This window comes from Platalea leucorodia (assembly GCF_965183815.1).
Source record: "Platalea leucorodia genome assembly, chromosome: 2".
In the NCBI taxonomy this organism is placed as follows: domain Eukaryota; kingdom Metazoa; phylum Chordata; class Aves; order Pelecaniformes; family Threskiornithidae; genus Platalea; species Platalea leucorodia.
In genome coordinates, this window is record NC_138824.1 from 28419277 (window position 1) to 28440710 (window position 21434).

Sequence of the window (21434 nt, forward strand, 5' to 3'; positions counted from 1 at the left end):
CCAGGCCCAGCCAAACTCACAACACTTACTTGCAAATCAGAGGAAGAAGAGGACAGAAAAATCACTCTGTTTCTCTCATATTCACTAGAGCTGCAATTAAAGCACTTGAAAGAAATATTGGAACTTGTATTTGCAAACACAATCCCAGTATGTTCTTAGTTATTCCGAATAAAGATTTTATTTCAAAGAACATTGCACTACACCTTATCTTTGCAGTCTGTCATCATAGCTGAAATATAGCAGGAATAGGCAACTTGAACAATGAAAAAATCATAGTCCAGAATTAAGTCATACAGCAACAGCCCTTTCTCAGCACAGGCTCCGTGTAAGATCCAGCATGGTTTGCCTCAGGAGCAGACTCTCCTTGGCATTTTAAAAATGGTGCTCAAGTAAGCATGGAAGAGCTCAGGACAAATCACCCCCTTCAGAAATTGCAAGGCTGGGTCACAGAAGTTTGCTGCCATGCAGAACACAGACTTTATTCCTGAAGAGAAAAAAAAATTAATAAAAATCATTTTTACACCAGGAGAAATATTTAAGAAATTGAAACTACCTTAATCTTAATCACTGGAAAGTTCAATTTATAAAATCCTGCTCAATAAGATTCGGTAAGAACCAGAGAGCCATTCTAGACAAAAAAACTTGACAGTTTAATGCTTCTTAGCCTATTTGTTCACTTGTCTAACACTGATGATAAGCTTCTATGTAAAACTACACCAGCTGTGCATGAAATACTCTTTTTCTGGGTAAAGGTAAAGAGGCTAGACACCATTCAGCAAGTACATTGTTTCAGGTGAACAGCATTTAATACAGTGGATATTCACTACTTCTCACCTGTTTTTATTTGGAGAACTGGGGCTTCACAGTCTCTTAGGTATCTTTGACTTGTCTCATGTTCAGGCAGAAGAAAACAACAACCCACACCCCAGGACCATTCAATAGATGTTTTCAGAAACAGAGGTACAAACTGCTTATTTTTTGATAAAACACTGCATAACACCTGATGTCTGGTACTTGTTTTTGACTACAAGGTAATGTGAATTAGTTTAAACTTCGATTGCTTGATGGGAAAACTAGGACTCAAATCGGAGATCAAACACAGCACCTCATTAAGGTTACAAAATGCTTACTGACTTTGAACTACTTTACATTCACATCTATGGGACAAAAGGCAATTTGCTCTTGAGACGATACCTATATTTTTGTTTTCTCCTTCTCCAATTGATCTACAAATCTACAAAGAAGAAGTCATCAAAAGAATGAGAAGTATAATGAAAGATGGCAGAGATTTTTTCCACACATCTCTTGAGTCAAGGTACAAGGCACTGATTTTAAAAGCAGTTCAGAGTGAAGAATCATTAGAATTCAACAGTTTCACAAAGTAAAAAATGGTGAAAGTGCAATACGTTTTTATCTTTAGATTTAAAGTAATATGTAAATTTGATTATTAAAATGCAAGACAAAGTCCTGCTGACAAAGTATCGAGGACACTATTTCAATTTTTTATCTAAACACTTCATAGGATATTTATATTGCCACTCCTTAGGAAACCAATTTTATAATTCAGTATATAATTCTGCATCATAAAGAAACAGCATAAGCAAGATCAAACATTAGGAAGTGTCTCAGTAAAAACAAGTTTATTCATCTTAGGCAAATATGTAAATAGTCAGCAAAGCCTTTTTGCCACGACTGTAAACTTTTTATTTAAAAAAATTGTGTTAAAAACCAATACAGGAATTTTTGTTAATGTTCTAAAAAAGTTTGTTCACATCTTGAAAGAAAATACATTAGCAACATCTCCCAGCAGAATTCATCTTTAAAAAAGTAAAACTCTAGGTGCAGAGCTTTTCTACAGTATAGTATCCTCTACGTTTTAATTTAATCACAAGATTGAATATCATTCATTTCTATTGTCTCTAGAACATGATCAAGAGTTTATCTTAAATATATGATATTCAATGATGTGTTACACATTGCCACAGGTACTAACATTATTAGAAGAGTGCACAACTGAATTTCACTAACAAAGCAAGACCTGTCTATATGCTGCATCATAACCCTTCCTAACCAATACAGTTAATTTAGCTATATGCCTTTAAAATCATGTACATTTTCCAAGGAAAAATACTAAAAAATCCATGGCCCAAATTCTGCTCCCACTTATATTCACACGATAACATAAGCACCATCAAGTTGTGGTTTATAGCCAAAAAGCGTAGAGGGAACCAGTGAGTTTATGAGTATAAGGGAGAGAAGAACTTGGCCCATGTCTGTAAACATTCACAAAAGTCTGCAGTCAAAAGTGCCGGATAGGCAGCCTATCCGCAGTACAATTATTTCATTCACAGAGAGGTGTGGGGGCAGGGAGATTGTTATGGAACATTATTTTAGAGGCAAATTAAAATGCTTTTATGTACTTTGGAAAGACATATTCTCAGCTAGCTAAACCATACTCCAGTAAAACATAATCCACTTCTACCCAAATACAGTACAGCACCATTTCCTAGCTCTCCTCTTCAGATTCAGACAAAGGAGTACTCAATTCAGCAGCAAGCCCATGACAATATTTCAAAGCGTTAGAAAACCCCCACACCCCTCTGATCTAGCCTCCCCTTAACATACGGCTGATGCTAACAGGAGATCCTCACACATACGAAGAAAAGATGCGAAGAACCATAAACTGACCTTGATCTATGCACACACAAGAAGTGTGCATCTAGACAAAAGATCGTCTGCAGCTTTAAATATCTAGTTTCAGACTAGATCTCATTCTATATTAACCACATATACCATACAAAACATAACAGAAGGATAGGTGCTTATACACACTATAAGTATACTTGTTCTCCTCATCCAGTTTGACAGCCAATTGCTCTATTTACATAAACGTCTGTTTGAATTTTCCTGATCCTGTAAGACACCAAACATTCAACTCATAAGTTAAAAGGAGAGTCAAGGATGCTCAGCAATTCACAGGATCAGACCCTGAATCAATTAAATGCAATCACAAATTAGGTGTGACATCTGACACAGCCTCCTGGAATCATTTTACCCTCATGGTTTCCCCCTCTTTCCCCAATTCAGACCATGCTCCCACTAACGCGGAGACAGCCTTCAAAGTGAATAGGATCAGGCTCTGTCAAGCAACCACTGCAGTCTTTATAAACGTCTGGTATTTATTGCCATCCACTCTGGGGCAGACTTGTCTGCAATGAAAATGGTGTTCCTGGTGTTGACGGATAGTTAGCAAAACCTTCAGGCTGAGCTGTATAGTTCTCCAGAGCAGAAGCAGAATGTGCCTTCAAGGAAGAGAAGAAGTTAAGATAACAGCACTGATTGATAAAAACAAAAAAAAACAAACAAAAATCTAAATCAAGCAAAATTTCAGGCACAATACCAGTCCTACTCAAGCCAAAACAAACGAAGTATAATCTGAAGTATGCACAGAACAGAGATGAGCAATGCACCTATACGCAGATGTTAAACTGTAGTGCAACTATTGCTCTGAAATACCAGAGAATGAGGAAAGCAGTTGGATTAAGAGGAAAAATGAAGCAGCGTTAATGGCATTTGCTTTCCAGTGGAGTAAGCCACAGCTGATTTGGAAGGCATAGCTTAATTAGGAGCTGTAGTATTTCACTGACTTTGAACTTTCTTTATCTTCATTGCTTGAGTAGCTGAGTGTTGATTTTAGTGATTGGAACTTGTAAACAAGAAAACTGACGTTTCCTCTATGCAATCTGCATACATAGATTTCTACAGAATAAATAAATTCTTGAGCTGCCTAGATTAAGTAATTTGCTTCTTCCAATCTATTTCCCCTGATATTCAAAAGATATCGACAATATTCTGCATATCGAACAGTACTTAGACACATGCTCCATTTCAAAAACTGATGTGTCACAGAAGAGAGAAAACACTAATTCAAAACACTCAACTGCCTCTTTTAGTATTTTGTAGAGAAGGACAAATTTCCTACCAGAATCCTTAATCTGTACAGAGGCTGTTTTTAACAAAAGGCAAATTAAACATCTAAATACAAAATGATAATAGTTTCAGTTAACTTATGTAGGTTGATGACTGAAATAAGTTGTTTCATGGACAAGAGAGATGATGAAACTACACATTACCTAAAGCCACCTCAAGCTTATATTACAACAATTGTGTTTGTGGGAACTATCAAGAGAAAGGCACAACTACAGAAGACACAAATTCAAGACAATGTTTGCGTGTGTAGAGAGGCACGTAACTCACAACAAAGTGGTTTTCCACAGGAATCTTTAAGTATTAAAATGTCAGACTGGAACTGAGCACAAATTTTGGAACTAGGTGGTCAGCTCATGAGATTTAACACAAACCTAGCAAAAATTTCACTCGCATGTCTTTTCTTTTTTCTTTCACTCCTCCTCATTTTACAAAGAGTTTTCAAAAAGGGTTTAATCACATTCATAATGTCCAGAAGCATTGTACATTGGCCTTGAGTAAGAAGTTAATATGAGTTGTTCTTTATCATCATCCTTGTAATCAGTTCTCAAACAGGTTAGGGGTTTTAATCATTTACTGACTCAAACTAATCCCAAGAAGTTAACACACAAGTACATCCTCGAACTATTACTGGAAGTAAAATAGTATTAACAAATAGGCATGTTACCTGTAGTAGCGCTGACTGTGCAGCCGCACTATGCTGCAATTCCTGTAAGGAAGATTGTGCGGCACTTTGGGGAAAGCCAGGGATACCAGGGAGAGATAAAAGACCAGGAAAAACTGCATTTCCCGGTGTCTGTAGTCCAGAAGTCAAGCTGAAAGAATGTCAAGATGCGGCTATTATTAGGAACATCTGCATCACGTTTTATCCTATGCTTCTCTCTCTCTCTAAGCTTATGTCTATATAAATTAGAAAAGCACCTCTTTTTCTAAACCTCATGAAGGCCAGAATTTCCAAACAGAAGCCCAGTCTCTACCCACCTACAAATTATTCATGCACACACAAACCAAGACTGTCTGGAGCACACCTAAGAAGGGAACTCAGAAATTTTTGTACCTCGGCTGTGCCTAGAGTTTGCACACAAAAAAACTTTACAGACAAAAGTTAATGCTCAGTACTTCCTTAAAACATAGGAACATCTAAGGTATTGTCTGCTATTACCTGGACGTGTCAATGGATGCCCACGTGGAATCCATTCTTGTAAAAGCCTAGGAGGTGCCAAGTATCCTCATCTGGGAAATAAGATCACTCAGCACCTCACTGGATTACATTGTCATAACGGGGACTACTGAGACCAACCTATTTAGTAACTACTCTATCAGTTTCTAAAGACAGGTGGAAATCTACTGGTGAACTAACTTTAAAAATTAACTGTAATTACTAACTATGAGTGAAAATGTCTATACCTAAAGTAAAACCAGTGTTTTGCTCAAGAGAAAAAGAAATGGTTCTGACCTCCTTCAGAAACAGAAACATACCCAGCCTGTGCAACAAGTGCAGAGTTGAAGTTTGAGCTAAAGGCCGAGGCAAACCCTGGCAGGACCGGAGCCGGAGATGGGGCTGTGGCAGCTGCCGGCAACGGTGCAACTGCTGCTACTGCAGAAGATGCCTGGAGGCCAGGGAAAGAAGGGAGAGCAGGAGTGACAGAGGGTGTGTTAGAGACAGGAAAACCAGGGAAGGATGGGTTTGATGATCCCAGAGGTCCCTGGGCAACAGAAAAAAGGGAAGGGACGGCACTGGACAAGTTAAGCGAGAAGGGTGGAGCAGAGACTGTTGCTGAGGCGGCGAGTCCTGAGAGTACGGCGGCAGTGGAACTCACATGAGGGGCAGACACGGCTGAAGCGGTTGTAGACGGAGTAGCTAACAAAGACCCTGGGAGAGTGACAGGTGGCGTAAGTGCTGGATTACCAGTAAAAGCAAAGTTACTGGTTAGAGACGTAAAAGGAGGAAGCCCATTGAACACAGGGGGAATGGGAGCAGAGGAGCCATGTGGGGCGAGAGAAATGGAAGCCAGAGAACTGGAACTGTTTAGAGGAGCACTCAAAGAGGAGAGACCTGATAGCGCTGGATTCAAGGAACTGGGTAAACTGACTGGCACGGAAGCTGCTGAGGTGTATGCACGCCCAAGCGCTGACAGTCCTATAGTGCCATGAGAAGGGCCAGCTGAATGTGAAGGACCTTTGAAGGCTGAGAGGGTAGGACTCATGGGTTCTGTTTTGACCAGAACTGGGATACTTGTGGCAGCTGGGGCTGATGAGAGCTGCTGATCAGGATTAGTAGGGCTTGTGCCATGCAAGAGGGAGGCTGATGAGCCACAGTTGACTGGTATAATCGACGGTGAAGTGGTTAAAGGTGACTGTGCAGGCAATGTTGGAGGGGTGGAACTAGAATTGGCCACAGATGGGGATGGAAGACCTGGAAAAATGGCCAGCCCGGGTGTGGAGGAACGCTGTGGGGTGGGGGTGGCTGATGGTGTATAACATTTGTTGACAGAGGAAGTGGGAGGGTCAGAGCTTTGATTAGCAAGAGCAGATAAAGAAGCAAGCTCACTTGTCATAGCAGAAGGTAAAGCAGATGAATTGATTAATGAAGTGTCATTTGATGTCAGAAATCCCTTTAAGACAGACAAAATTGGGTTAGGCAAGCTAAGCGAACCAGGAATGGTAGTGGCAGGAGAATTAGCAATTGTAGATGGAGCAGGACTAGAAATCCCCTGGGCGCTGGGGGGCAAGGACAAAGGGAGGCCAGCAAAAACTGATGACAATGGAGTTGGATTATTAGCGGAAGCAATTGAAGAGGTTGCAGAGAACGGGAGGCCAGCAAATGGTGCAGTAGCAGATGCGAAAGATTCACTAGGTGCAGGTGTGGCGCATGGTGTGGAAGAACCTTGCGGAGCTGGTGTAGCAGTGGGTATAGAAGCCAGCCCAGAAAAAACTGCAGGGACAGGGGTAGAGGTTGCACTGTGAACAGATGTGACAGGAACACCAGGCAATGAAAGGGATTTGATGACAGTAGGGGTTGGGGTGGATGGCTGAGATGTATGGATGGAAGAGGAGACCTGTCCTGGGAAAACAGGAAGGACAGGGGTAGACATGTTCATCCCAGATATGAGTGGAGTTGCAGGTGCTAATGGATGGCTTATCGCCTTGACAGGTGATGGGGTAGGGACTGGAGTAGCAGCAGGTGTTGAAGGATTAGAACCATGAGGAGTAAAGAGCTGATTCGCTTGTGCAGAAAAAGCTGCAAAGAAACAAAACTGGTAAGAATACTTGAAACTGTCAGAAATGTTTGAAATCAACACAAATACATTTTATAAAGCATTTCAAAATATGATACACAGGCAATAGCTAACATACAATGTCTGTATATAAACAATAAACACTGGAGCCTATGAAAACAAAACAACAAGGTACGTACAAACACATCACACAAGTTGTACATCATGTAGGCTACCGCTCCTCTTTAAAACACCTTGTGACATCTGCTACCTCTTCATGATATCATGCAAGACAGTTAGATACTCAAATACGCTCCATAAGAATGTCTAAGCGATACAGGTAAACACCCTCCCTCTGGTCCCTAACATCTGGTAGTACCCAAACCAGATCTAATATTTCATTGGCATCAGATCACCTGGGCTCCTCTGCATCCACTCTCACTGAAGGTCAGAATTTCCTTCAGAATCAGTTAATTCAATGTATCATGATTTCAGAGAAGTTTAGTCAACAACTGAAGAAAGCTGATTTCAGGTGCTGGTATTTTTCTTTCCTTCAAAATCAGGTCATTCTCTTCACTGTGTTTCCTTCAGATTTTGATTCTAAGAAGGCACACTTTTAAATTCATGTATCACACTACAGTATTAAACTAACATTGGCACTTGACCTTATCAACAAATATTTCTGTAAGTCTGAAGTCAGGTGTCTATAACTGAGGCGCAAGCACCTGCCACTAGGAATATCGGCTTATATCAACACTACAAAGTAAGTCAGAGACACATCAGTCAAGCTGGAGGAAAACAGGCACGGACAGTGGGAGTTAATGGAAAGAAACTGCATTTATCAACACTGGCATGTCAAGAGCCTTGATATGCCTCTATCTAGTTTCCTGCGGAATATGAATGTGTTAATTAATCATTCCTCTCAAACCACCCTTGTACTTTATTTTACTTTTAAAATAACCTGTTCAACTGTAAGCAAATCACTGATCCAACCAGTCAAACACATCACCCATACCTCTGTAACAGCTTAGATTTCTCTCTTGCTCAAATTCTAGGTACACACACACAAACCCAAAAATGGAATCTTTAAAATCTTGGACCTAAATTGATATGATGAACTTGTGTTTTATGTATCTTGAAACTCTAAAACTAGCAAGTTTGCAAACAAACAATTTCTTTTTACATTATTCTTTTCCAAAAACCTAGACCCAGATTGCTCGGCTCTGGATTCTGTCCTTTCCTCATCCTGTTTCCAAGCTGAAGACTCTCCTAAAGATCACAGTTGTTAATCCTGACAGCCATGATAATCACCAGAGAAATACCGCTGCAACAGAACCCAGAGCTGTTACTGAATTTCTCCTCCTAAGAGAAGATTTTATTCCTTACACTGTATTCATTTAGCTGTATAAACTACCTTGTAAATACATGCACGCTTAAAGGGGTATATATGAATAAAGCGAGTCTTTGAAACAGCAACATTTCTGTAGAACCATCCCTGAGCATAGAGGAGAAAAGACAAAACATAACTTCTTTTTTTTTTTTCCTAGAAATATTGACAGGAGCTAAACTTATCATGGTCATCTTATCTATTTTGGGTATTTGTTAATATGCTTGACCCAATAGTCAGTAGAGTCTCAGTTTCTATGTATCAAACCTAACAAAGTATTATCAAAGCCTTTGTATAAATAGTTCACAATGGGATTTATTATTATGATTTGTACTAAGTGTACAAAGCATACAAAGTACCACACAAATAGAGAAAAAAAAAATGCACAACTCTCTCTTCTGCAAAAAGAACTGGAATTTAAAGGATAAGACAAAAGTGCAGGTAGACATAGTTGGATGTATCAGTCTGGGATAAGACATTCTATACACAGATTTCAACAAACTACAAACAAAGAATCTGTCTCTCTTGTATTCCTAGCTTCCCATTGCAACTAACATATGAAATTAAAATGTGAATGAGTTTTCAAATAGATGTCCAAAGTTTTACAACTGCAAAGACATTAATAAAGTGTTTCAGTGCACTACCTTGCAAAGAATATTTTGATTTAGTTTTTAACATGATTTCTCACATACTTATATGCTGAAGAACATAAAACTTGAATGAGCTATAACAAAAGACTGAATTTTAATGTTTCAATGCTTCTAAGTGCCAAATGCCTGAAATGATTTTTTTCTCAACTCTCAAGGGATCCTATTCCAACAGTAGTTAAATACTTAGAGGCTTATGAAAATCCCACTAAACAAATAAGTTGTTTACATTTTCTGAACAAATAACAAAGATACAATCAACACAAAAATCCCCCTGTAGATTTGCAATTTACCTTGATTTTGGGAAGGTTTTGCCTGGCCAGAAAGGTCCTCATTTTCTAAACAGAGAACAACAGCTTGTTATTTAAAAGCAAACGAAGCTCCAGCAGTGAATGATCCATTCACAACAATGAATTAGAAAAAATACCATTAACATTTTTAAAGGTATGCATTCTTTACCTGATACCACTTGATTAGCAGTGTATGGCGGAGGGGCTGGTAAGCCTGGAGCTATGACATTAGCCATTGGAACTAAGCCAGCATTGTTGTAAGCACCTAAAAGAACAAAAGCAAAACACATCTCAGTTGTCAGAAGAACCCCTATCTAAGTGAACCAGTAAGCGTCTTTTCCTTTAAAAGAACATTTTCAAGATTGTAAGAAAGACATTCCTTCACCAAAAAGCCCGAGCAATTAATCACCCAGGCTGGATGCTGGCTTTTGCCAACGTCTGCCTGAGTGACATGCATTGTGATCCAAATTTTAGTAAGGGCAGTTCTCTTGAAAGAGCCTGAAAAAGTCAGGTTTCAATTGCGTTCAGTTCCATCTTGCCTCAAAAACTCAAAGGGTAGGAGTGATTCAGAGCACCTGCAGCATCATTTGTTCTTTTTCTATTTCTAACTTAAAGGCTGTTGCAACTCTTCCTTTAACATTAAACCCTGACAAACAAAAGAGCTAAAAGTACACCAGTGACCATGACCAGCCCTCCAACACTAGTAAGAAAATGCAGAGAAAAATGTTTCATCTCAAATACTTAGTCTATCATTCTTCAATATTTCTTTAAATGTTAAGAAATTCAAATGGGTTAGAAAACTATTTTAATATAAAATACTTATTGTACTTAACATATAAAAAATACGTTTTTTCCTCCCTTATTCTTTGGAGCAACTCAAACTGCTGTATAGCTGTGGTATACAGTTCTGATGAAGAACATCAGAATTTAAATCACAGGAACATAAATACACTCCACAGTGGTCCTGAATGAATATTTCAAGAGCATAAGAACTTACGCTTCATGGGAAAAGGTAGCACTTGGACAATACTCAAAGTGCAGTAATTTGTCACACACAATCCTCTCTGATTTCACACTTTCATAATAGTTCCACCTAATGTTAAGATTTCTTGCATGACAACTCTTGGCTGAAAATCAGAAAAGTAACTAAGAATCATTGCATCACCCAGGAAGGAAATGTTAAACTAATACATATAAGAGGCAGAAAACAAAACATCATTCTGACCATTCTGACTATTGCTTGAAAACAATCACATTCAGTAGTTTCAGGTCAGCATCTGCAATTTCATTAAACAGACTTTTTATAGATATAAATGTATTATCAGGTATGAGTTCCACTGTCACAAGAGTTTTTTTAAAAACCATGTTTCAGCCTAATAAGGCCCTGAAATCTCAAAAGCTGTTTCATATCCTGAAACGTACTAATACTTACATCCAGCCACAGACCAAATTTTGTACCCTAACTTACTTTGGATGGTATTTATTTAATGGGAATTTGAGCTAGTCTGCAAGTTTCCTGTACACTTTCTGGGGAGCAAGTCATTTCTAGGGCACAAATCATCAGACTTACTTTAGCTACTAATAGTGCCCATTTTTCCAAACTGACTATAAAGAGACTTGCAGACGTCAAGTTGCTTAGACGACTCACCCTTCAACATGCACCACACTTTCTTATCAAATACCTTAGAAACCCCCTGAAATCCCTAACATCAGTGAAAAGCAAGCTTCCTAACCAGCGAACTCCTTGTTTTCCATTACAGAATGGCAAGATTAGGAAAAGCTTTCAGCTGCTGCTCAAAAAGACCAGAATCTGACTACATAAGTACTCCAAGCTCTTCTTCCAAAGAAACGGCAATTGCCTTGCTCCCTTCCAAAAATGTCTGGAATCAAAAACTAATGCAGCAGAGCAAAGAGAAAGGAGTTTATGAAGAAAGACTCAATCTTACCTGAGGCACAAGGCTAGGAATAGTGAGACCAAACACAGGAAAAGGCAATCGCTATGTCCCTTCTGAGACTGAAATCTACATGCCTAAACTTTCCTTTTAGGAAACTGTTTTCTCTCCATTGTGATGGAGAGAAGGTAAAGCTGAAGACAACTGAGAAACAGATTACCCCTTCAACTAAGAAACAGATTACTGTCCTTCAGCAAGTTCCTACATATTTCCACCCAGTTCAGGGCTGTGCCTGACCATATCCCAAGTTTGGTACAACAGCAACAAGTCAACAGACTTGTCAAGCCAAAGCCCAAACCTTGGTCAAAGACACAGCCCTAGTCTTGTCTCACATGCACAATGCCTCCCATAAATGAAATATTTTGTCGTCATCAGAACAGGACTGTGAATTTTCCTTATGATGTGGATGTTGGAAAAGGAAGTCAATTTATTCCTCTTTTTATCAACTCTGCAGTCATGACAGGAAGAGGTAGAAACCAGTACCCACAGCATGCTTAGGGAGTGCAAGCCAATTTCAGATATGATCATGGTCAGAGAAACTGACACTTGACACTTATTACTTAAAAGGCAAATGGATGAAACAACAGCATCAAGCTAAAACACATAGAAGCCTTACTTGGTGCAATAGTTGCATGTGGCCGACATGGTGGGATGGGGTATGGAACTGGTTTGTGTGGATTGTAGGTTGATGGAGCCTACATAAACAAAAAACAAACGGAAGAAGCAATAGTGAAAGCATTACCTAATGTTTCTCAGACAAATAGCTAACATTCAGATACTACTACAGACAGCTGTTCTTCACTGGAAAAATATTTGATAGCAAATGTCTTCATAATATCCATAGTGACTGCAAATATTTCACTCTTTCTGAAAAGAATGAAACAAACATCACTAGTATACCTTTAGATTTTAATATAATACTGTACATGGGTGGGAAAGGGAACTCCTTCCTGCCTTGTAGTTTTCACACTCTGCAGTCTTGGACTGACTTCTCATTTTAAAGATTTAGCACATTTAAAACTAATAAATACTTATGAAGTTACCTGTCCCTTTAAAATGATACAGCCTAGTGGGAAACATGTCATAATAAAAGTGAAAACAAAACATTTGCACAATACTGCAAAGTACTATCAGGTTCATCGGAAGTTTGTCCCACATGCTTAAAAATTCTGAAACATAGATCAGCTGTGTTGTTAAGAAACAAGAACCTCCTTCTAAGGCACGGCTGTATTTCAAGCTTCCAAGATGCAGGCACTTTTTATGTTCATTTGGGAAACCCTCAGAGATTGGAATAAAAAATTGCATATATTTGTATCTGAAACTTCCACTAGCTCATGATGAACGACTAAAAATGCTTTTAGTTTTGTCTCCTGCTACTGTAATTTAAATTCTGATTTCAAATGCACACACATTGTATCCCCTAGAGAATCCTATCCCTCACAGATATAAACCAGAGCTTCTTTTTAAGTTAAATAAAAAAATACTAGGTCATATTATCTTTATTATAGAAGTTTAGCTTTGTTTAAATTGCTGCTCTACAGTCTTCCTGCAACATAACAGCATTTTATATAAAAGCCTTATTGAATTGCCTGGTGGTTGGATTTTTTTTTTTAAAGTTTCATTCATTTACTCATTTATTAGACATACCGGTTTGGATGGTCCAAGTATACGGGCTGCTATTCCCTTTCCTTCATTAGTACATTCTTCTGTGTCCTTTTTGATAGGGGTTCCCTGAAACAAATGAAAATTACGTATTAATTTAGAAATAAATCTTGCTACAGAATTTCTGCCATATTTGATTTTTTTCCTAAACTACATTCGAGTTTTTGAACATTCTGAAAGGGACACTTAACGATGTTTGTTAGGAAAAAGAAACTGTGTTCTAGGCTTGTAAAATGATAAGTAAGAGCATTCCAATAGCTGGGTTTATCACACTGAGCTTTGGTAAAGCGGTGCATATTAAACAGGCCATGTTTCTGACATAATTAGAATTCTGCATTTTCATTTGTGGACATGATAACTTATATTTTGCAGTTCACAGGAAATACTTAACATGGTTGTTCAAGAACTACACTAAGATTAGCAGTAGTACTGTAGCGACCATATTAGGTCATCTAATCAACGCACCAGTACGGCTCTTTACACCTCTCCTGATTCTGCCAAATATTGCTGGAGTTTACAATGTTTTCCTTATATGAGCAATGTCTTATTTATGCAGTAATCTTTACTTGAAGCAGCATAGAAAGAATGGGCAAATAAAAATAATACAAGTTCCCTATAAATGTGTAATGGTGTAATAAAAAAAATAAAACCTTTCCACTCCTCCTTCCATGTATATGAATATTGGATTTGGTTATACTATAATGAATCCTAAATCAAGGATGCTGTGAAAAGCAAAAGCATAGAATCATACTTACTGGGAAAATTCCATTTATGCGGCTTGGTTTGCCCTTGGGATAAGGGTTGCCAGGAATCATGCCACAGGATGATATCATAGCATGAGGAGCCTTACAACCCGTTTTTGAAGCCTGCAAAATAATCAAGAAAGGACATTATTTGCTAGCAAATGCAATGCTTTAAAGAAATGAATGACTATTTCATGACATTTAGACTGCATGAATCAACCTACATGGAACAATTCAAAGCTTTGTCTCAAATCTTCTTCCCAAATAGTCCAAATAGTGTGAGGTTCTGCCAAAGCCCCCTTTGTTTTGAATAACTACTCAGACCACCTCTGCTTCTACTGAACTTGTGGTTAAGCACGTGGTGCTCTCTAAAACAAATGCAGACTGTTTCCTTCAACATTGCTTGCAATTCTGTGCCCCTTTTTCTATATGATCCTAACGCCTGACAGAAACTTCCCCTTTTTTTTGCACATGTATTACATAGCTCTTGTCTTTTTGCAGCTGCTTCTTTCAGCTTGTCTTTCACCAGTAGTTCCCAGCCGTCTTCATGGTAAGTCCTGACCCCACAATGACCAGAAGGATGGAAACAATATTGTATTTGACAGAATCAAGGACACCAGAGTATCTTGACTACCTGCTCAAGAATTCTTCTGCATCTTTTCTTCTCTGACATATTAATTCTGAACAGATCTTCAATAAGGCGATAATTCTGAGCATCAACAATGTTGCTATAAATAAAGACATTGACAGATGATTACTGCCATTCCATATGCTTATCAGAAAAAATGCACTACTGAAAAGTAATCAACACTTATTCAGCCAGTACCCAACAGTACATTAAATAAACATAATTAGTTCAGATCATAATATTAGTTTTATTATTTAAGTAAAAATCCCCGGTTTAAATATGGACTTCATACCTGTAAGTGAAACATGGTATTAGAATTAAATATCAATACGGAACAATGGACAACGATGGCTGAACTTTATGGCAAAAAAAACCCACATTGACAAACATAATTTTGCATCACAACACTTCGTTAGAAAGCTTTAATTGCTACTAGCACACAATTTCCAGCACAGCAGAAAACCAGCAGCTACTCAGTTTGCCACTGTTTCGTGCTAGACTGATAGAGAAACAAATTTTCATCTTATTTACTCCAGAATGAAAAAGATGACACTCCTGGCAATTCTCTCCATGTTCTGCAGAGCTAGTGAAACCCCTCACGCAGTTCCATACTACACCCTTCCTTTCTCCTCGCTCCTCTCCCAAAAATGACACTAGACACACCACCAACAAAATGTGCAAGTACAAGGAGCCTAATGCCTGATTCTAGCTGCCCTTTTCAAAACCCTGACCGCAGCACCTTTACTGCTCTCAAACGTTACCTACCCCATCCTAACTACTGGAAATACAATACAGCCCCAAAAAGGAGGACTTCTCAAAGGAGATATTACGATATTAGAAGAAACGGAATCAGCAGAATGTTGAACAAAGCCATGAAAAACACTTCAAAGAATGGATTGAAATGTGAATGAATTTTCAGATTTGTTCTCTAGTTTTGATTAGCAAAGTAAGTAGTACATAGATTTGGGTTAGGATTTCTATATCATGACTCCCTTATTATGCTCTTGCACTGTAGAAATTCAACAGCTAAAGAAGTTACCACGCCTTCCCCCACACCAGCTGAAGTGTGGCAACTAAAGAGTCTCTGACCTCCAATCTAATTTCAAGAAGCAAAACAGGTTAGTTTAATGTGCCACTGAACTTCCTTTAGGCTACCCTATTTTGTTTTGGTCTGAAGAAACTAGGAGCATTCACACAGCTTCTTAAAGCTCAACTCTGAAAGCAAGATCATGTTTATATCCTCAGTCTTATTTGTTTTATGGATATTTATATAATCAATTTATATGCTCCAAAATGTTCAAGCTGGCTGTAACATATAGCATTCATATGCAAGGCAGACATACTTACTGAAGGAAAAAAAAAAAACAAACAAACAACCCAAAACAGAACAACATTTCATATAGTAAATCCCCTAAACCAGGCAGAAGAGTTCCAATATAAACATATGTAAAAGGTAGATCCTTTGAAGCGGCTGTGTTCAGTAAAAAAACCCAACTTTCTGGGTAAACACACACTTAGAATATCTATACATCTTTTATAGACATTAGATCTGTTAAATCAAATGTGTCAGTTTAAGAGATGTATTTACTTAACTCCTTTTTACATATGTAATATTCAGACGGCTTTTCAAATGCAAAAGGGTCAATTCCCAGAACACTATGGTCTCAAGCCTTTTACATTTCAGTGAGCAGAAACAAGCTTAAGGCCCTCTTCCTTCTCTACAAGATTTGAAGACCACCATAAAAATATTGACAAAGCAGCAGTTTTCCAGCAGGCAGAAGCCCACAAAGCAGCATGCTCGAGACTCAGATGAACTACAGAATTTTGCACAATGTCTACTTTTAATTCTTCTTTTTAGAGCCCCATCAATAATGGATTTGTGCTTTACCTTAACTGACCACAGTGCTTCCTTCTAGAAGTATCTTAAGTTTTACATACTGAAACATTAGCAAAAACAATGCAACTTAAGGAAATATAACATGAGAGATACTTACGAAGCTAAGATTTCAAGGGCAATAAGTTTATCTTTACTGAATGTGAAGCAGTTGAGAATATTAACCATTTTTGATGCCGGAACTGCCACTATTTTCTGACAAGCAAGCAAGAAAGAAAAAAGTGTATATAAAATAAGACACTACAATTATTTTAAACCCAGCATGCTGTTCAGTAACAGCTTCATATCATGTATTTCAGTAAACGTTTAATATTCTCTCTCCCTCCCACGGGCAAGGAGACTCTATGCGCTAAATGCTGAACAAGGAACTGCAAAAACCACTTGCCAAAAGCAGAGAAATTAGGAAAGTTAACCATAGTTAAAACGGCTACATCTGTTCTTGTGATACACAGGAAAGTAAAAGATACTTTAGTCAGAAGAGCTACGCTGGTTAAAAGTATGACAATTTGTATTTTCACACCATTGAAAAAGAAACAGATGAAGAGGAAACTTTGAAGATTAAAGACCAACCCATCAGCTGCAAAAGTAGACATCATAAACTAAAATAAGATTAAGAGGGCAAGCTTAGTCTACAAGATTATGCCACAAGAACTTACATGTTGTAAAGCCTTTATTGCCTTGAGCTGCGGTTCAGCCCAGGAAAAGTATCTCAGTAACTCAACAACCTGCAACAGAAAGGCCTTCAATTAATCTTTTCTGTATATTAAAAAATTATGTTAACAGCATCATGATCTTTCCGTTTTTGGAGTATAGTGGTATACTGCTAAAAAACACATGTCTGTCTGTGATGTTTAATTACATCAGTGCCTACCAGCACCTAATGTTCTTTTTATTTCTAAGTAGGTACCTAAAAATTCTATGTTATGAGATGAAGTTATAAACCTTCAGTACCTCAAACAGCATATTCACCAAACATACACAATAATCCTAAATTCCATGATGATCAATTTCTCCAATTCCCCATACAACAGGAATGAAAATGTAATGATTTTGATAACAAAATAACTTGGAACTACTTTGAACAGATTAATGCTGATATAATAATGAGGAATTAAATCTCCTCAGTTAGTAAATAAAAAAAGCTAATAAGATCAGCCTCAGTATGATTGGAGACACTGTCTTTCTGTATTACTAAATACACAAAACCAATAGCTCCCCTTAAACCCATAATAGTGTTGACTTTTACCTGTTCACTAGAAAAGTATCCATGAACATATTCAATAGCTTTTAATTTGTACTCAGTCAATACAGCCTAGAAGATATAGGAAAAAAAAGACACATAATTAGTCCCTCAAAAATTATAATTATAGAACAATCATCTGCTAGAATAATCTGTTCACCTAAAAAAATATGACCTTACAAAGTAACATTTGCATCAATTACACTGCAATATTTCTAAGCAACAGAACACTCTTTAGATAATTGAGAGAACAATGGAAAGCAGAGGTGTAACTTAATTCTGTTAAAAAAATTACTCATTCTTTGATTTATTTCATTTTGGATTTTTTTTTGTTGTTTAAAACTGTACTGAGAGAACATCATCATCACTCTTTCTTTTGCCTCTAAGATTTACAATAACTTTACATTAAATAAGATAATACAGCTGATTATTCATACAATCTCTTTGTATGTTCCCCGTAAAATAATCAGCAAAGCATCTTACTTCAGTGAATTTATGGAAAGACTGGATACAAGTCTGTACAGACAGAATTAAGTATTCAAGAAAGCTTGCTCCAGAGGGTGATGCTGTCTTAGCATGACCTTTCCATAGGTCAAACGTTAATATGCAATCATACAAAACAAAGGAAGCAGAGTAGTTTAACACAGTACTGGCCACCACTTTTGACTTAGTGGCAAGGCCGTTTTGTTGATAACCACATGGGCTATCTAATAGCCAGGGCTTCCTCCCTCTCCTCATACCCAGCTCACTGATATGGGTACAAGATGTAAAGAAGACAGGTAACAACTGAATTCCTGCCCTGAACTGGCGCACACACCTTTCTTTCCCGGTTTCCAAGGCCCCCATCTATTGCTAGCTCTTGTGCTTATTCTCAAATCACCTCCAGCCTCACCCACACACCAATTTCTATCTTCTTCCCAATAGCCCTAAAACCTACCCCTATTCCTTCCTTTTTTGTCCTTGTCCCTCCACACACACAGATGTGAAGTGCTCCATCACTGCAACCTGACTGTGAGTAGGTCGGGTGCACAGAAACCCACTCCCATACTGTTTGAGGCAATACCCTTCCTTCCGGTACCTCATTAAGAGACCAACACTACCAGACAGGCTGAAGTCACAGGGAAGAACGAACTTCTTTTTTCATGCTCATTTTTTCTTCTCTCCCTTCCTTCTCTTCACATATTTTGGAAAAAAAAGCCTGGTATATCATATAGCAACTTCTTTACCAAAACAAATTTCACTCTTCCTCCTTAAATCAACAACTGCATGACTTGATAACAAGAACACAAACAGAAAGCACTGCTATGTGTATTTATGAAAAACAAACAAACAAATTTTATTTTCTTAATAATCATAAATATATATGGGGAATGACAGAACTAAGCTACACATTAAGACATTTAAATAGTTGTTTCTGCTAACTGTAGGACTGAAAATGGAACACACCAACACAACTGACTTGTGAATTACGTAAAAAAGGTTCCACCACAAAGCTAGAAATGAAGTTTAAACAAAGACCTAGCAACAAAGAGACAAAATAAGCATTTGGAAAATGAACATTACACTGGAACAGCACAGCTATTATTAACACAGCACAACACTGATCCTTAGATCAACACTAAGTTAGGCTTACAGGAATACAGGCAGATAGCATATAGGAAACATAACTGTCTAAAATCACATGTCAAAACCCCTTTTGTTTGAAGTCTTTAGTAATCACAGAGCGTATTCTGAAGGGCCGCACTGCAGCAGTAATATTTGAAACATTACTCCCTCCCACCATCAGTTCTCAGAGAAAGTATTCATGTGCAAGTTGTTCCTTGATTTTTCCCCCAGATTTTCCATAAAACTTCTTAGGTTGGGAGGGAAGTCCACACCCTGAAATATCTTAGGCTGTCGCACTGTTAGCTGGTTACACAGCATGGAACATACCTGTTTTATAAAGCACAATTTATGACCACAACCTTATGCAAAAATGCTAGTAAGCGCAGTTACGATAACAAAGACTCATCACTGGGGCTTTTGTGCACAGTGGTTTATACCTCAGTATGGTCCAAAATAATAATACTACAACTGCAGCCATCCCTGCATCTCACACTGAAGAGAAGCTGAACAGAAACTCAGCTCTGTAGCACCCAAGTCCCAATAACGGAAATGACCTCTCCTAGACAACCCACTGTAACAAAAAACACCTCTTAGAAGAACATGAAGGATTCCTTTTCTGCCATAAGGCAATCTTATCCAAAACAAGCCCTTCATTTCCACACCAAGAGAACTTTAGCAGGATACATAACTGTTCTACTATGACACTTAAATCACCTTTGCTTGACTACAGCAGAATATGTCATCCCAGGTCTGTACTTCCCATGCAAGAAAGGAACCAATCATCTCAGAAGTTCTGATTTTTTCTCTCTCCTTTGCCACTTCCAGCATTTGGGGAACTGTCCCAACCACTAACCCCTACCTTTCCTGTTAAAGGCAGGCCTCTGTGCAGAAAGAAACGAGAGTACCTGCCAAACACCATGAAGCCTAGGTTCATATCTCGGCTTCCCACAACTAGAAGATATTTTGCTCAGTGAGTTTTTAACAGGAGATGCACAAGCACAGTTCAGAGCATGCATCAAAACCCAGGATTTCACATCCTGAAGGAAGGTGTGCACACACTCCTGAGCTGCGGTAGATGTGGCTTTGAACAAGGACAGCATAGCGCAGCTTAGAAATCAGCCCTCTGATGTCATATTTCTATCTTGTATCTCCTAAACCATCATATAAAAGGTAGATACCTCACACTGTAAGTCCCTGTCTCAGGCCAGGCCAAGCAAACACAGCCCCTCCCCTCAAGTAAGATACTTGGCTATTTTGGCTTTTCTTCCTTGTCTTCCTTGACAGTGAAAATGCTGTCATGAACTTATTCAAATGCTTATTTCAGATGAGCACTCTTCAAGCACATGTTGTTGGCTCAATGGTAGCAGTCTGGACATTCAATCTCAGCTTTCTGAGAAAATAAAAATATCTCAAAGAAAGCAAGCATGTCACAGCATATTTGACACACAAAAGCTAGGATACACCAGCAACACAGGATTGCAGTTCTTCACACCGAGGGGAAATTCAGTCTTTATTGAATCCTTAAGCTATTATTAAAGAACAGAAACATCTAACCTGGTGCGTTCATCAAGAGGAACAGTCTACCATCAAATGGTTAAACTAACATGCAAAACGAGAAGTTACCTTTCTAATTTCATCCAGCACGGTTTCAAATGATTTCTTATCCATCTTTATTAGCTCATTCAAAGCAGATACTTAAACATGGAGAAAAAAATAATAATAAAAAAATACCCAGGGCAAAGACTTTACTGAGAGTCTTTAAGCACACAGGGGAAAAAAAAAATAATAAAAAAAAAGAAGCAGGGCAAGAAAGGCAGCCTGGGATCTTCTTAGCTCCTGGGGATATAGCGCTAGCGCCTCTGCAATGCTGGACGCAGCGCAAGAGACAAAGGCAGACGGCCGGCTGCCGCTCGCCGCCTCGGCGGAGACCCGCGCCCGCTACGGCAGGTTCCGCGGCTCTTCTGGCCGGCGAAGGCAGAGGAAGGGCCGGGGCGGAGGGGCCGCGGCGGCGGCAGGAAGGGAGCGGCCGCCCAGCGACCCCGCAGCGCCGCGTCGCTCCCCTCAGCACGCGGCACCGAGGCCGGGCCGGCCCGCGCCCGCCTGCGGGGCGCCCCCGCACCCCATAGCTCGCTGCGCCGCCGCCCGTTGATCCCGGCGGTCAGGGGCCGAGGCGCTTCCGAG

The 21434-nt window shown here is 38.8% G+C and overlaps 1 protein-coding gene across 5 annotated transcripts; it reads right to left on the minus strand.

The window, feature by feature from the left end:
- Window positions 1-384: 384 nt before the first annotated feature.
- Window positions 385-21299, minus strand: PROSER1 (proline and serine rich 1). Of its 5 annotated transcripts, XR_014230608.1 has the most exons (15): window positions 20877-21298; window positions 20432-20643; window positions 17655-17720; window positions 17065-17133; window positions 16509-16603; window positions 14521-14614; window positions 13899-14009; window positions 13129-13212; window positions 12098-12176; window positions 9699-9794; window positions 9533-9577; window positions 5467-7228; window positions 4655-4802; window positions 835-3302; window positions 385-484 (listed from the first exon to the last, which is right to left on the minus strand). XR_014230608.1 is itself a non-coding variant. In XM_082335129.1 (13 exons), exons 1-13 carry the CDS (start codon window positions 20919-20921, stop codon window positions 3180-3182), a joined length of 2817 nt encoding a protein of 938 aa, XP_082191255.1. In that variant the 5' UTR covers window positions 20922-21299; the 3' UTR covers window positions 527-3179. The 5 variants fall into 5 exon arrangements, 1 of the variants encoding a protein (XP_082191255.1); XR_014230606.1 differs by lacking the exon at window positions 20432-20643 and having other exon boundaries at window positions 20877-21299; XR_014230609.1 differs by lacking the exon at window positions 16509-16603 and having other exon boundaries at window positions 20877-21297.
- Window positions 21300-21434: the final 135 nt, after the last annotated feature.